The following is a 16,823-nucleotide window of genomic DNA, read 5'->3' as shown; positions in this document are numbered from 1 at the left end:
ATACACAAGACATAATTTAATGGAACGGTCTAAAATAAGCCCAAACATTCCGAGCTTATCTGATGCACCATAAAATTTAAAACATTGAATTAGATTGATAAACGATCTAATAGTTTATATTTAATTTATTTATAATTTGTTAAGAATTACAGTAAAAGATACAAATCTTTTGATATTTTAAAATTGCCTCATAGAATTTGAGAACTAAGCCCTCGTTTTAACTGCTTGCTGTTTCTTTTCGTGATGACCCTCCGCTTCTTTCTCTATCTTTGAGGCTTTCCTCTCAAAAATGCTGTCGTCACTGATGACGACATCACCGCTATTGCTCCTTTTTATAATCATCATACTGTTCCTCATTAGTTCCTGCAAGTGTCCGCTGTTGAATGTTCATCCTCCTCCGCGGCTAAGCCTTTTGCCAATGGAATTCATGTTGCAGTGGCAAGTGGAGTCTCAGCACCTTTGCCATCATTAGGGAGAGGAGGCGGTGATGGTGAAGGAGGAGTGGCAGCTGCGGTGGCAAAGAAGAAAAAAAGGGTGATGGAGAAATTAGTGGACAAGACCACTCTTCAGAAGCAGAGATGCATGATCAAGAATCGTGAATCTGCTGCTAGATTCAGGGAATACAAACAAGTACTTATCCCTTTTTTCAAAAAATTTTTTAATAAAGTTTTATTTTTTATATATTTTTATTTGATGTTTGAAAAATAAAAATTCTTATGTGGTAAGTGAGGTTCATTCTTCTTGAAAATCTCACTATTGAAGGGCATTAATAGTTAAGTTGGAAGAAATAGAAACATATACTTAGCCTGTATTAAATTGGCTGACTGCAGGATAAAAAATAAAATAAAATAAAAGTTGAGATTTTTCTTTTCAACATGCAGTCATCCAACTTAATCAATAAGTAAGACAAAGGCTAAACATAAAATAAAAGAGAAGAAAAATCTCAATTTAAATTTAATTTATATTTTTTTTAACTCAACTTTTAAAACCCCCAATAGTGAGATTCTCGGAAATATTAAACCTCATTTAACATAAGAATTTCCATTTTACAAATATCAAATAAAAATATATAAAACATAAAAAATTTTTAAAAATTTTTGAAAAAGGGGTAAGTATTATTTGTTTTCCTTGAATCTAGTAGCATACTCACGATTCTTGATCATGTTTTGAAGAGTGGCCTTGTCCACTGATTCCTCCATGCTTCTCTTCTCCTTTGCTACCGCAGCTGCCCCTCTTCTTCTACCACCCTGCCTCTTCCTGGTAATGATAAGGGTGCTGGGACTCCATTGCCACCGCAGCATGAATTCCATTGACGGAGGCGTCTTGTTATCGCTGTCGTGCGCTGTTTTGGTCCTGCATCCCTCTGTTCTAACCTGTCTCATGCTGCTGCTACTGCGGTTGTTGTGCCCCTGATTTCCGAAAAACCCCTCGGAGCTTCCAAACTCGTCGGCAGCACCGCGCTTATCCTTGTTTTGGTCCGATCTTCCATTCTGTTTCCATCTTAACTCTGTATCCAATAATCATTTTCTGTCTTTCCATTTGTTTTACTTCATTGTGAGAGGCGTTCAGTTGGATGTGAGAATGTTTGGATCTGTTGGAGGAGTGTTTTTTATTGGTTGATGATGTTTGAATCTAAGATTGTCTGAGAGTGTTTTGCTTCATCTCTTTTTTATAGTGTGTACAAAAATAGTAGATCTGTGGAAAGAATGAAAAAAAGCGTGTTTCTGTGAGAGGGTAATATTGCGCAATATTTAAAAAAAGGACAACTTTCAAATCAAATTGAATCTTCTGGACTAATTCAAACGCAGAAAACTTTTAGTTAAACCATAGGGATCAAAATCTTGGTTAACCTTTTAAAAAACCACCCCTATCCGTTTTATTGTGATCCCTTTATGCAATGTAAGATTAAAAATAAGGGAAGACTAGGCCACTAGGGTATCAAAAGAAAATTGTAGTGGAACATCTCATGTATAAAAATGACTTTGTTGGTTCCTATTATGGCAGTATTTTAAAGGTTTAATTACTCTATTAGTCTTTATAGTTTTGTAAAATTTTCAATTAGGTCTCTATACTTTTTTTTTTAATTGAGTTCTTGTACTAATTTTTTTTTAATTGGGTCCCTACACTTTTTTTTCTTTTATTTAGGTCCTTATACTAATTATTTTTTTTAGTTGGATTTCTATAAAATTAAGTCAATTACTACTAAGAGGGATTTAATTAAAAAAAAATTAGTATAGAGACCCAATTAAAAAAAAATATAAAAACCTAATTAAAAATTTCATAAAATTATATAGACCAACAGAGTAATTAAACCTATTTTAAATAAGAGGCATCTAACATTATAAAGTCTCGCAGAAAGGGGAAAAAAAAGTAACTCATTTTTCACCGAATAATACAACTACCATACATATTACCTACAATTTTTGTCTTACAAGATACCATCCAATATAGTAACTCATTGCACTGCATTATTATCATTCATATGATATAAATAGAACAAAAAATAATGCTTAGCATAGATATTTCTCAATAATTGGGGGGTGGAGGTTGGTTTAAAGGACAAATCCAAAAATTTTAACATGAGACCAAAATTTAGATGAATTTTTTAATTATTCTTTTTTATTATAATTTTCATTACATAAAAATAATTTAGATATAATATATATTTAAAAAAAATCTAAGATATACAATATAATTACTAAAATATAACGATCTAAGTCATTACTAATATTTTATATAATAATATAATATTAAATATGTTAATATTTAATATTATTTAAAAAAATAAATTTTTTTATAGAAAGACTAATTTGAAAAGTATAAAAGTGTTGAGTTTATGATATTATATTGATTAAATAATTTTATTGGTAAATGAAACAATTGAGATCTAAACTCATTGCGTGGTTCTTTGAAATTCTAGGGGGTGGAGGGTAGGACTCTTTTTCCAAACTAGTGGCAATTGAGAACAAATAAGGCACATCCGTGAAGTCCCACTTCAGCTGATAAAGTTCCTTGAGTTGTTATGACTTGCTTTCCACTCCAAACTTCCTTGCCATGGCAGGAAGTGATGCTTGTTCTATCAGCAAAAGCATTACCCAGAGACGATGTCTTTGTACTTATCACTGTCTTTTGTTCACTTAAATTGAAGAAAGCAACATACACTTCACCTAAACACGTATATAAAGTAAGGAATTAAGACTCTATTAAATGCTTGAATGATATATTGATTATTGACATTCATCTAAAGTGTTGGTTGGCAATTCACCTCTTCTTCCTTTTGCAATCCAAGAGCGAATCCCACCAGGACTAATACCATCTGCATGAATGACCAATTAGAAAGTGGTATCCAATTGAGAAATGTTTATAATTTTACAGTTTTACCTTTGGCAGATTCTGCTATTGCACACAGACCGGAGTAACTGTTTACCATGGTCCCATTTGGATTCAGCTTCCACATCTGTTGGAACACTGGATAGATCAGCTTTCAATAGAATCTATACATATATCAATCAACAAAATACAAATTGGGCCAACGCAGGCTTCTATACTTATTTCTAGAGATTAAGGGCCACATGCAAATCTTGTATGTGAAATATGGAGTGAAGCATACCTGATTTGCATCCCATCTGCAAGGAGAAAATGTACCACTCTTGAACTCCTTAGAAGTAAGCTTTTGTTTTGGGGAAGCATCCAAGCAGAATTTCATTTCGTTGGTTGCAACTAAATGATGTTTACTCCGATAGTCCTCTTGATGCGTACTCTCGCCATCTCTGTATCGGTAATGTAACAAGCTATATTGTCAATGACGAAAAACAAATAATAGAATAAGTAGTATATGGAACAGAGAAGGATAAAGTATGATTACAATTTGAACTGAAATTCTCTCTTGTGTACACAGAAAGGAGGAAGCTGGTTTTCTAAACTTCTTTTCCAACAGATTCTTTCAAGATCTTCGTTGAGACTTTCAACAGACCAACCCATTGCCTTTGGTTCACTGCAGCCAGTGAGACGTAATGCATGTGTATATGATGGCTTCCCTCCTCTCTTAGATCTTCTTTTCTTCACTCTAAGATGATGGTCTTTATGATTCAAGTTCTCAGAACTTGTGACATCAGGAAACTGTTATTGGAATAAAAGGGATATGAATCATTATAAGCTCTTATTATGCCAAACATGCCTATTAATGCAAGATAGAACTAAGATGGCTCACATGCCTCCCTGTTACTTGAGCTGAAAGAATTAATTTCCAGCAGGATAGGATTCGTGATAAGACTATATGTGACAATATCAATTTTCCGCAGATCTCCACCATACATGAGGGGCGACTTGGCCATGGACCACAATGTCATCTGTGAGAGAAGAATACATTCATTATAATCTATGAATACACATTAAATAGGTCTATGAATTTATATGAAGGAATTCAGTTGTCCATTTTAGTTTTAAATAAACCTGTGTCCTCTTCTCTTCTAGACTGAGTTTACTAAACCTGTGTGGACCTTGATTGGAACCTACAAGAAAATAGAGGGGGAAGTAAATTTTTAATTCACATTCCCATAAGCCTTAAATACAGAAATATCTTGGCAATTCATTCACAGTATGAGGGTCATCATATTCATTCTGGACAGAGAAAGTAGCAGCCTAGTACTGTTACCTGGATCAGTTAGCCATCCAAATGGTAGCATGTCCAAATCAGGCCATGAATTCCCATTTAAACCTTTTGCTCCTATCATACTAGCTGCAGATAAATCCCTGATTCAAAATTAAGTGAACTCGAGTTACATAATACGGTGATGGCTAACAGAACCCAGCAAGAGAAGCTGCATAATTGCAAAACATTCTGAATACCAAAACAAATATATATTGAACAGAAATAAATGCTAAAAACTTAATCACCTTGATATATCAAAATGAGATTTGACATCACCCCAGTTATCCCAGTCATCTCCTGTTATACGATACATGTTTACTAGCCCACTGACATCCTTGGCCAATGCTGGTGTCACACTAGTTCCAGGAGATAGAGAATATACAATGGGACGGTTAAGCTCCCGGAGAACCTGGCATGACGGGTCATATGTAAGTTTGCCAACAAATCTTTGTCAAAATATTCGAAATCTCAGAGTTGATATGAGAGTGGGAGGAAGAAAGCACAGAAATTGGGGAGAGGAAACTTCTTGTACCCCTGATACATAGGTTATTTCATTTAAATCCAAGTCAGCACCAAACACACAATCATGTTTCACTGCAAGGAAATCAGAAAATCTATCAAAATTGCAGCCAGAGAATAGGTAAAAATGCTCAGAAGCTAAAATAAATAATGCAACATATATCATTGAAGAGTTCACAGAGAACTAATATTCGTCTTTTTTTCACTATTATTTTAAGTATGAGCAAGAATTAATATGTGAATAAATAATCATTCAATTCGTGACGGCTACACTTATTTGTAAAAGTATAGAAGGAATTGAGAAGAAACAATGCTGTCAACTAAGTTTGGAGTGTTGCCCAAGGAAGTATATGTGTGGATTTCATCTCAACTTGCACTACTAATTGGTAATTAGTAGAATATAATTACTGCCTCTACATTCCTAAGTCTATGGGGGGAAAAAAGTACTATTGCTTCTCTTATGCAAACTAAGGTGAAGATAGTGTTGCAAATTATAAATTATTTAAAATAATATTGATCGATGTCTATGAATGCATGTTGTGGTAATTAGATCTCAGTAAGCAGGATATGAAAAGTAGTCTAAGTACCAAAATCAACACCCCATGCAGCATACTGCTCATAAAGGGATCTCAAAAAGGCTCTCCCAGCCCCCAACTGTGTATTCACACTCATGAAACCATGAGGCATCCATGCACAAGCCCTTCCCGGCAATGCTATGTCTTTTGCATGCCATACTCGACCAGACTCTTGATAAGCACCCCCCTAAGCAGTTGCAAGAGGAAAAAAACAGCAAGAAAATTTAGACTATGATGTAAAGTAGCCCCATATTCTGCTTGTAATGTAGTATTTTTTATAGCAAAATAAAGATATCTTCAAGTTTTCGCAGAAATACAAAGCAATACCTTTGTTGTGTCTAGGATAGGGGTGTTTGCATTGACTGCTTGTGTGCTTATCCCTCTCATAACATGAATTCCGAACATCAAACCCATGTTATGTACTTTATTGGCTACTTCACTGAATCCCTTCCCACCTGTGGACGAAGGCCACCTTCCGGGGTCAGGGATCATCCTTCCCCACTCATCAATCACATCAAATCCAAGAGAATCCGAATAAGCACCTTGGACATTCTTCCTATACCAGAGGTAATCCACAACAACATACTACAAGGATTGCGATAAATTAAAGAAGTAAGTCTATATCCACTGAAAGTACTAGTAACATGGCTAACAACTAACATTTTCAAATTATGCATAAGATCAGTTAAATAGGTCCTTGCAGTATCCATACCTTGTATCCATGAGCTTTGAGGCTCCGAGAAACTATTCCAGCATTCTGTAAGAATTCTTCTTCAGAAACTGTCCAGCCAAAGGAATCATATGAATTCCAACCTCTTGGTGGGAAGCTAGCTTTCTGTAGGTAACTTTCAGACACATTTCGAGATGACACACTGAAATCACACATTCAGAAACATTATGTTGCACCTTGGATATGATTGAACAACTTAAGCTTCAATCTGATATAGTTACCATTCTTTTCAGATTAATAAATTCTACATCCAAACTAACATTAAGTGAATTCAGTTGGTATAAGTTGAATGAACAATGAAGTGTCATTGCTATACTCTAACTTGATCTGAATTCTGGGCACAGATCCAGAAACCAATGTAAACCAGCCCCAGTGCAGGAAATGGCAATGTTCAGAAAGAGCAAAAAACACTTGGAAAAAAAAAGAAAAAGAAAATGGAACTCAGGCTTATGTTTCCAATGTCCAAAATGTAGCATCAAGAACCACACAAGTAAAACTCAGAATCAACTAAAGAATAGCAAGAGAAAAAGAAGACAAAGAAGATTCCATGGTTATATACCTCTGAGCACAGAGAGCAAGGAGGAGTGGGCAGAGAGAGACGAGTGACACTAAGAAACAGTTCATGATTGCTGGTACTGCTGTTCCACCAAACAAGAGTTCCCACACGGTTAAATACTAATAAAATCTCCAACTTTATTGTACACTAGTGAATAATGAAATAGGAATATCAGGTAAAATATAATAATGAGGCCTAGTTGAGTTGTCAACCACACAAACACACAACACAAAAGAACAACAGCACAAGATAATGAGAGAATTGGAGAATTCAAATATCAATTACCAACATATTAGGATAAGTGCAAATCAAATTCATCAATGCTAATAAGAGTAAAAAGATTATAGAAGATTATAAAAATGACTAATTTTTTTTCTGATATAGAAAGAATGGGTATATAATGCATAATTATTAGAAGGATTGATATTTCTCTTGAATATGGAGTTAATTTTTTATTATTATTATTATTAAATAAATCAAGCGGTCAGATTTTTATTAAGGAAAGAAGAGAAAAATGAATTATGAGAGTCCAATTTGGATGAGGATTAGATTTGTGGCATTATAAAAACTTTAAAAGTTCAAGAACACAAATTTGACTCTCAGATTTATGTTTTAAATAGCAAATCTATTAGTTCAATTTATGTCTTTGATAAACATCTTATGCTCCAACAAGGCAACAACATTGCAAAACACCATTATCCCTTCAATATCAAAATTAAAAAGTGTATAAAAATTATACCAAATTTAACATTAAATTACAAAAAAAAATATATTATTATTTGAGGCTAGAGTTTATCATAATTATATCATTATATGTTGGTATGTTTATTAAGTAGTAAAATAAGTTGCAAATTTACCAGACTAAAATCTTGTAGAGATATTAATTAGAGTTGATTAGAAAGTAATTAGGAAAATTAACATATTCAAAGCATAATATGCAATAGTATCAAGTGAAGTTTATGAGAAATATGAACTTAGATAATCATTTTCTTTCTAATATATGGTTATGTTATCGTTATTAAAATTGTTGTTGAAGTGTTTGTGTGAGTAAGGAATTGTTGGACCAATCCATAGTTGGGTTAATAATTCCTTACAGATAAGGGTGACGCTTATCTTGTATTTTACCTGAATACAATTGTGGGGTTGTTCCTAGTGGCAGTGGTGTTGCACATTGTTGTTCCTTTGTCGTTACGCTCGCTCCTTGAAATTCACCGATTACCACCACTTCACCGCACGACACTTGTTTGCGTTACGAAGTTGTAAAATACAAGAGTAAACGTACACGTTCCGCTGCCACTTTGACTTCTCCGATTAACTCACCCCATTAATCATTCGTATAGGAACAAACGAATCTTCAGAATTTGGATAAACTGCATGTAGAGGGAAACAACCAATGCGCACGTGTGTCAGTTAGCATCCACCACTTTGGTTCATTTCATACATCACTAACTAGTTATGGGCATTTTGGACTTGGACCGAAAGAAATTCACTTTTTGTTCTTGATCTGTGGTGGCTTAGAGAGAAGAGGGGAAAGAGCGATAGATGAGAAAAAATGTTACTATAGATAGTTGTTGAAGACTGCCGGTTTCTGAGAGGGATTCTTCTTGAAGAGACTGCATACGATGGACTCTTTCTTACCATACAAATGTACATTATTTTTATGTATACTTTTCTTTATTTAAAAGTTTAAATTCTTCGCTGTTTTTTTTTTTTAACACTAATAATTTTTAGTATTTTTTATTATTATTTAATTAAAGTAAATATTAAATTATTTTTAATAAATAAATTTTATTAATTTATAATATAAATTTTAAAAATTTTTAATATAAATTATATTAATTTATGTGTATAAATTTTATAAATATATATATAAATTATATTTTTTATATATAAAATTTTTATAAATATATATAAATTATTATTGGATAAATAATAATTAAAAATAATAATATTTATTAAATATATAATATTATTTTTTTAATTCACAATAATATGATAAAAAAGTTTTTAAATATATTTAATATATTGATGTATTAATAATTTTAACTGTTAATTTTAATTATTATAAAATATATATAATTTTTATAGTTAACATTAACTGTTAAAATTATTATAACACTGTTTGTATTTGATATACCTAAAATTTGTTTAATACTATATTTTAATTAATAAAAATTAATCCATAACAAAATTTTGCTCCACACGAGAGGATTCTGACATGTAGATTTGTGAGAGAGATGCGGTGTTTGAGTGAACATGACATCATGTGCTTCATCCCGAGCAGGTACATGTCAGATTCCTAGATATACGACTATACGAGTAAATCTTAAACTATTAATAAGAATTCACGATGAATTCACCCTTTGTTTTTATTAGTTGATAATATATTAAATATTAATTTTATATAATTATAATAAAAATATTTTTTAAATTAATATAATTATGTATTATTCGTTAAATATTAATTATAATATAATTATAATAAAAAAATTTTTAAAATAAATTTTAAAAAAATAGTAATTTTATTTTAGAAAAAAAATAAGTTAATGAAAAATTGACACTTCATTTTTATTAGTTGAAAAAAAATAAATATATTTTAAAAAAAATATGTTTTAGAAGTATAATAGTCCGTATCATATACATGATAAAAATTTAAAAATATAATGACACAAGTGTAAAATTAAATTTTGTTAAATTATTTATTTAATCATAATTAAAAATATGTTTTAAAAAATAAAAATTAATAATAAAAATGTAAATTATGAATAAAATTAAATTAATTAATAAATTAAAAAATTTAAGAGAAGAAATAATTAAATTATTTAAATTAATTATTCTAATTAACATTAATTTAAATTATTTTAAATTTTTTAAATTAATATAAAATATTTTTTTAAATCTCAAATCTACAATAAATTTTATTTAAAAAATTCAAAAATAAATAAAAAATTTTAAAAAAATAAAATAATTAACAATAAAAAATCATAGATTAAATATACATCTTCAAAAAAATTATTAAAAGAAATATAAAAACTTTAAATAACAACTGAACTGGTAAAAAAATTATTAAATTCGTAAAAAAAATATTAAAATGATAATATAAAAGAAGTAGAAAAAAATTATAAAATTTATAAAAAAATAGAAAAAAGGCAAAAAAAATTTTAATAAAATTTTGGGTTAAATACGATTTTGGTCTCTAATGTATAGACCGATAATTCTTTTTGTCTCTAATTTTTTTTGCATGTAAAATTATCTCTAAGATTTAACTTAATTTTAAAATCGTCTACTTTAGAGACCAAAATCATACTTAATCCTAAATTTTTTTGTTACAAATTTAAATTTTAAACAAATTAAAAAATTGGTGTCAAAGCTAAAATAACAATTTCAAGAATATACAATAACACTTTTTAATAATGACAATATTTTTAATCTATGTCACGTATCAAAAATCTAATACATAATAATCTAGTTAATAAACGAAATCAAACGTTTTTATTTAAAGACGTTTTAAACATTTTTATCTAATTCTTCACTATAAAAAAAAACGATGTGTTTTGTTGTATTATTAAATAAAAGATATATTACGAAATGATAAAAAATAATTAAAAAAAATTGAGAGTATAATTTTTTATTTTTTAAAATTAAAAATTTAAGCATCAAATTTGTATTTATAATTTTTTATTATTTTAAAATTTAAAATTTGACCTTCCAATTTATATACCTATAAAATTTTATCATAAAATATGACCCCCTAGATTTTTTATCTCCATATTAGAAAAAAAAACACTTAACCTACCTATAACATAGATAATACGCCATGTTGGTCCATTTCTAAAACCTAATTTTGCAGGTAAACATTTAAAATGTTGACATATTTATTACAAATAAACGAAATTAATTTTATCACACACAAATCATCTTTAACTCGAGTTTGATAAAGTGTTTTGGAAAATTATTTATATTTTTCAAAATTATAAATACTTTATTTTATATTTAATAAATAAAAAGTTATGCACTTCAAAAATTTAAAAGTTCTAAAAGAAATACTTTCTAAAGAAATCAAAAGTTTTTTATTTATTTTCATTATGATCATTTTAAATTTTAAAAAGTATTTTATTAAATAAAATTATTGTTAGATCACCGAAAAAACTATAATTATTGTTGTTTGTATTTATTTATTTAAAACTACTTTTAATATGATTTATTAAACATAAGCGTTACAAATTTTATGAAAGTTATTTTTTAGAAAACTAATTTAATAAATTACTAATAAAAAATAAAATTTGTATCAAACCAAATTTTAATGGATAAAAATTAATTTTTTATTCATAGATAAATTTATTAACCTTCTCAATTTTCATTAATAAAAATAATAATTTAGTCTCAAAATACGGTAGTGTTTATTCCTGTCCTACTCCAAATATGTACCTCCCTTTGTTTTTGTTAAGCTCCCAATTAAAAATGTTTGATTTTGAAGAAAAGGCAAATATTATGGTGTAGAAGAAAAATTTTTTCTACACATATAAAAGTTACGTGTAAGAAAATGAATCTGTTATAGTGGTACAATCGAATTACAAAATGTAATGTGTGACTTCATTAAAAAGGAACAAATTCTGTGTGTTGCAGGAGTAGGACATATAGATAGTAGTGATTAGTAAAGTTATTTTGCCGTGTAAGTAAAAACAATTAAATTAGGATTATTATGTTAAGTTAATGGTACATTATAAAGTATAGATGTAAGTTTACAGATATTTTTTTTTATAGAATAAAAGAAAAATTGATAAAGATAAGATCTACATTTTGAATAACAATAAAATAATAAAAAATAACTATAAAAAATTTATATTTTTTCTCTATACCATTTTAATCTATATAATAAAGTGCCTCTAAGTTAATATAATAAGTCTGTAATTAATCGTTGGGATTTTACTTTGTGGACCAAGTTTCTTATATTATTAGTACCAATGTGAGTTAAACATCCGACGTGTACAGGAGATTAAAAATTTGTGTCATAGGGCGGATATGCGGACATACAGGGATATCGGAAGTAGAATATAGGGTTGGGCCTATAAGTGGTGAAGAAATTGATTACATATATTTTTTTTTGGGTGGGCCAGAAGTTAATGAATATGGTTATATGTAAACAAATAAAATGTCTTCCAACTAGCTTCTTTGTTATTTGAAACTCACCGGCATGATGGTCTTCATCTAGGTGAAGAACTTCTCCTCTTAAAATAGCCATGAGTTTGAAGTACTTCCTAGCAAAGAGGAGACTTGGCCTCGTACACTTCTGATAGTTTTGGTTAGTATTTCTATTTTTTTTTTCTTTGCGAAAGCTCCGCTGCCGGAGATGATCCAGCTTCCTGCTGAAGTAGTCGCTCTAGCTATCTAGAGAATATGCTCTCCTTGCGAGAGAAAAGATGATGTGGGGTGAGCCTCAAGGATTGATCATCTCAAATATGGGCACAAACTCATATTTGTTCAATTTTAAAAATGAAGAGGATGCTATGAAGTGTTATGAAGAAGGTCCATGGAGGGTGGACGGGCATATGCTCAGCTTGCAGTGGTGGAGGCCAGAGCTTTCCTTTGAAGAGATAAGTTATAATTCCCTTGCTATTTGGATTCAAGTTCATGCTTTGCCTTTGGAGAAGCTAAACAAGAATATTGCAGAGAAGATTGGGGCCTCATTGGGCAGAGTGTTGGAAGTAGAAGATCCATATGTTGATGGAAATTTGCTTAGGAAGTTTTTGAGGGTTAGAGTAGAGGTGAATTCTTTGGAGCCATTGAAGACAGGATTTTGGTTTAGGAGAAGTGATGGTAGCTATTCAAGGGCATCCTTTAAATATGAAAGGTTATGTGATTACTGTTATAATTGTGGAAGGATTGGGCATGATAAAAGAGGATGCAGAGAGGTGATAGCAATGGATAGTGAGAATTCAGGTTTACCAAAATATGGGCCAGACCTTTCAGTTCCGGGGCTTAGGTCTATTACTGCAGTGGCTGAAAATGTGGGAATCAGAAAAAAGGTTGGTGGTAATAACAGTTCAAAAGGGAGTTCATCGGTGGCGCGTGGTGAAGACACAGAGAATAGCGAGTGGGTATGGGAAAGAGATAGAAGAGAAAGAGAGGCAGGTCAGGAGAAGGTAGATAGAGCCAGAGCTAAGGGTATAGGGACAGGACTACATGCTACTAGAAGGTTCTCACAACAAATAGGATTTGTACAAGTGGAGGAGGCCCCATTTTATCAGCAAGAGCAGCAGATGGAAGTAGAAGGAATGAGTGAGAAAAAAGATACCCAATTTCTCGAAAATGGTGATACTCAGCACTTGGAAGATGAAACGAAAAAAGATAATGATAGATATGATGGGATTGTAGGAGAAGAGATGGATGGGAGTAGGAACCTTTTAAATGTGGAGAAAGGGCCTAGTGATATAGAAATTGGGCCAACTTTGAATGGCCCACTTAACACTTTGCAACAGAAAAGGGATGGAGTAAAGCCCATACAAGGGATCCATAAGCAAAAGACTTCAATAATGCAGGAGACGGATCACATAGACAGAAATGAACAAGTTGAGGAGATCTTTCACAAGAACCAACAAAGTACAGATGGGCCTGGGAGAAATGATGAAGCATTAGTATTCAAGAGGGCTGATGTGCACCAAAATTCAACCAAGAACAATTTTCAATTAAGTAATGAGAAAAGGGCAATCAGGAAAACAAAAAAGAGCGAGAATGAGCAGGAATTGGATTTAGACAGAGGAGAAATTGGAGGCAATCAGGAGGGACACCAATTTGAGAAGATCCGAGCACAATGGAGCCAAGAAAAAATGCCAGAAAAAAAGGAAAAGCAAATTCACAGAACTGAAGATGGACGGAGTTACATTGTTGAACTTGCAGATGAAGAAGAGGAGGAAGAAAAGTACAGCAACCATGCAACGACAGTAACATATGAGTATGAGATTGACTTGATTCAGAGGATTGTTCATAGCTTAAGACTGAAGAGAAAAAGAGAGGAAGAGGCATAGGTACAATTAGAGGACATTACTGAAGAAGCGAAATACTTGACACAGATTCGGGGAACAAGTAAGAAGAGCAAAATGGTCCAAACAATTTCATGGAAAGGGCAACGAATGCGAGAAGAGCATGGCAATGAAGAAGCAACAGAAGATACGAAGGCCGAGGAGGCGGGCCTAATCATGCCCCCAACTCAACCATGAGCATCATAAGTTGGAACTGTCGCGGGTTAGCGGCTCCTGCGACAGTTTCGGAACTACATAGTCTATGTAAACAGATTAAGCCGACAATAATCTTTTTAATTGAAACAAGAGCAAAAGAAAAGACTGTAAGTAGAATTAAGAAGAGACTTCATTTTGAAAATGCCTTTTGTGTAGAACCCCGGGGTTTGTCCGGCGGTCTATGTTTGTTTTGGAATGCAATATATAAGGTTGATATTTATTTTTGGTGTGATAACTATATTAAAGCTCGAATTGTGGATAAAAAAGGAAATATGTGGTTATGCAATTTTGTATATGGTAATCCTAATTTTAAAAAAAGACAACAGCAATGGAGGGAGATCACGGTCAGTTGCAGAAGTGAAGGTGAACCTCAGCTCTTCATAGGAGACTTTAACGACATTTTGAGTCAAGTGGAGAAGGTGGGACTGCATCCGAAGCCGCAAAACCAGGTCAGAGAATTCAGAAATTTTGTAGATTCAAATGCTCTCATAGATTTGGAATTGAAAGGAGGAGGGTTCACATGGTTTAGCAATCCAAGAAATGGATTTGTGACAAGGGAAAGAATAGATATGGCTTTGGGCAATTGGCAGTGGAGGATGATGTATCCACATGCCTATCTTTCGTCAATGCCTGCTACTAGTTCAGATCATAGTCCTCTAATTTTAGATTTGAACCCTGTGCATAATGTTAGAAGGAGTTTTAAGTTTGAAGCTTTTTGGGCAGACCACGAAGATTGTGAGAATGTAGTGAGAAGGGGATGGAGTAAACGAGAACCTGATGGCTGTGAATGGGGGAGATTAATTAATAAAATCAAGAGTTGTAAGGATGAGTTAAGAAAATGGAGTAAAACTACCTTCAAACGGGCAGACAAAGAAATTCATTGTTTGAAGGAGGAACTTAAAAAATTACAAGCCTCTGATTTTTCAGAAGAAAAACAAGAGCAGATGCAGAATATAAAGGAGAAATTGGTTAATTTGTGGAGCCAAGAAGAGAAGTATTGGGGACAAAGAGCAAGGGTAAAATGGCTGTGGCTAGGGGACAAAAACACCTCTTTCTTCCATGCAACCACCATTCAGAGAAGAGATAGAAATAGTATTCAAAAATTGAAGGATGCTTTAGGACAATGGTTGAATAGCAAGGAAGAAATAATGGAACACATTGTTAATCATTTCACGAATTTGTTCACTTCAACAAGAAGACAGAATTTTGATAGCACCATTAGAAAAATCCCTAAGAGGGTTACAGAAGAGATGAATAACGAGCTGCTGATGGAAGTTTCAGATGAAGAAGTTAAAAAGGCAGTATTCAGTATGGGAAGTCTCAAAGCACCTGGACCTGATGGTTTGAATGGATTGTTTTATCATAAGTATTGGAATGTCATTAGCAAGGAAGTGTGTGAAGCAGTGAGAAGTTTCTTCAAAAATGGATACATACCGGAGTGTATTGGGGAAACTATAGTTGTATTAATACCCAAAACCAAGAACCCTGAAAGTCTTAACCAACTAAGACCCATTAGCTGTTGTAATTTTATTTACAAAATATTGGCAAGGGTCATAGTGTTAAGACTTAAGGGAATAATGGAGAAAATAATATCATCGATACAGAGTGCATTCGTGGGAGGGCGTCTCATTCAAGATAATTTAGTCATTGTGCAGGAAATATATCATAGCCTCAACAAAAAAGGTAGAAATGGATCTCAAGATATGGCGGTTAAATTAGATATGAACAAAGCATATGATAGGGTGGAGTGGGACTTCTTGGAACGGGTCATCACAGCTTTCGGGTTTCATGAATGGTGGGTAAGATTAGTGATGGAGTGTGTTAAAAGTGCCAACTACCAGTTCAAAATCAATGGGGACCTATCAAGGAAAGTGAAACCACAAAGAGGATTACGACAGGGAGATCCGCTTTCGCCCTATCTTTTTATTCTTGTAGCGGAAGTGTTCACTATATTAATGGAGGAAGCACAAAAAGAAGATAGAATTTCAGGCCTAAGAATTGCCCCTACAGTCCCAACAATTACACATCTTTTATTTGCAGATGATTGCATTATTTTTGCCAAAGCAAAAGAAGAAGAGGCTTATCAGATAATAACAGTCCTTAACGAATATACAGAGGCCTCGGGGCAAAGAATAAATTTAGATAAATCTGGTATTACCTTTGGACATCAAGTCTCAATACAAACAAGAGTATGCATTGAAGAAATACTAAATATGTCATCGTGGGAATCCCCAGGAAAATATTTAGGACTACCTGCAATTTGGGGAAGATCTCTAAATCGGGCTTTGTCGTGGATAGAAGAGAGAATTTTGAACAAGCTTGAAGGATGGAAAGAGAGGTTACTGAACCAAGCTGGCAAGGAAATTCTGATTAAAGCAGTTGTGCAAGCCATACCATCTTACGCTATGAATGTGATAAAATTTTCCAAGCAGTTCTGCAAGAGAATTAATTCAAGAGTAGCGCGATTTTGGTGGGCGACATCCGGAAAGGAGAGAGGTATTCATTGGAAGAATTGGAATATAATAACAAAGAGCAAGATCGAAGGGGGATTGGGCTT

General features: G+C 32.3%; 1 protein-coding gene across 2 annotated transcripts; it reads right to left on the bottom strand.

Annotated features, from left to right (window-relative positions):
• Window positions 1-2,809: 2,809 nt before the first annotated feature.
• Window positions 2,810-8,646, bottom strand: LOC112792170 (uncharacterized). Of its 2 annotated transcripts, none has more exons than XM_072212845.1 (15): window positions 8,157-8,646; window positions 7,035-7,110; window positions 6,458-6,617; window positions 6,073-6,330; window positions 5,758-5,932; window positions 5,184-5,245; window positions 4,897-5,060; window positions 4,655-4,752; window positions 4,453-4,511; window positions 4,215-4,349; window positions 3,866-4,119; window positions 3,611-3,770; window positions 3,382-3,457; window positions 3,266-3,316; window positions 2,810-3,167 (listed from the first exon to the last, which is right to left on the bottom strand). In XM_072212845.1, the coding sequence occupies exons 2-15, from the start codon at window positions 7,097-7,099 to the stop codon at window positions 2,950-2,952; spliced, it is 1,935 nt and encodes a 644-aa protein (XP_072068946.1). In that variant the 5' UTR covers window positions 7,100-7,110; window positions 8,157-8,646; the 3' UTR covers window positions 2,810-2,949. The 2 variants fall into 2 exon arrangements, with proteins under 2 accessions (XP_072068946.1, XP_025691085.1); XM_025835300.3 differs by having other exon boundaries at window positions 7,035-7,113; window positions 8,157-8,604.
• Between the last annotated feature and the right edge of the window lie 8,177 nt (window positions 8,647-16,823).

The sequence above is a fragment of the Arachis hypogaea genome, chromosome 13, assembly GCF_003086295.3.
Source record: "Arachis hypogaea cultivar Tifrunner chromosome 13, arahy.Tifrunner.gnm2.J5K5, whole genome shotgun sequence".
Taxonomy (NCBI): Eukaryota; Viridiplantae; Streptophyta; class Magnoliopsida; order Fabales; family Fabaceae; genus Arachis; species Arachis hypogaea.
The sequence above is the reverse complement of the archived record's forward strand: the minus strand, read 5'-3'. Positions and strand labels throughout refer to the sequence as shown.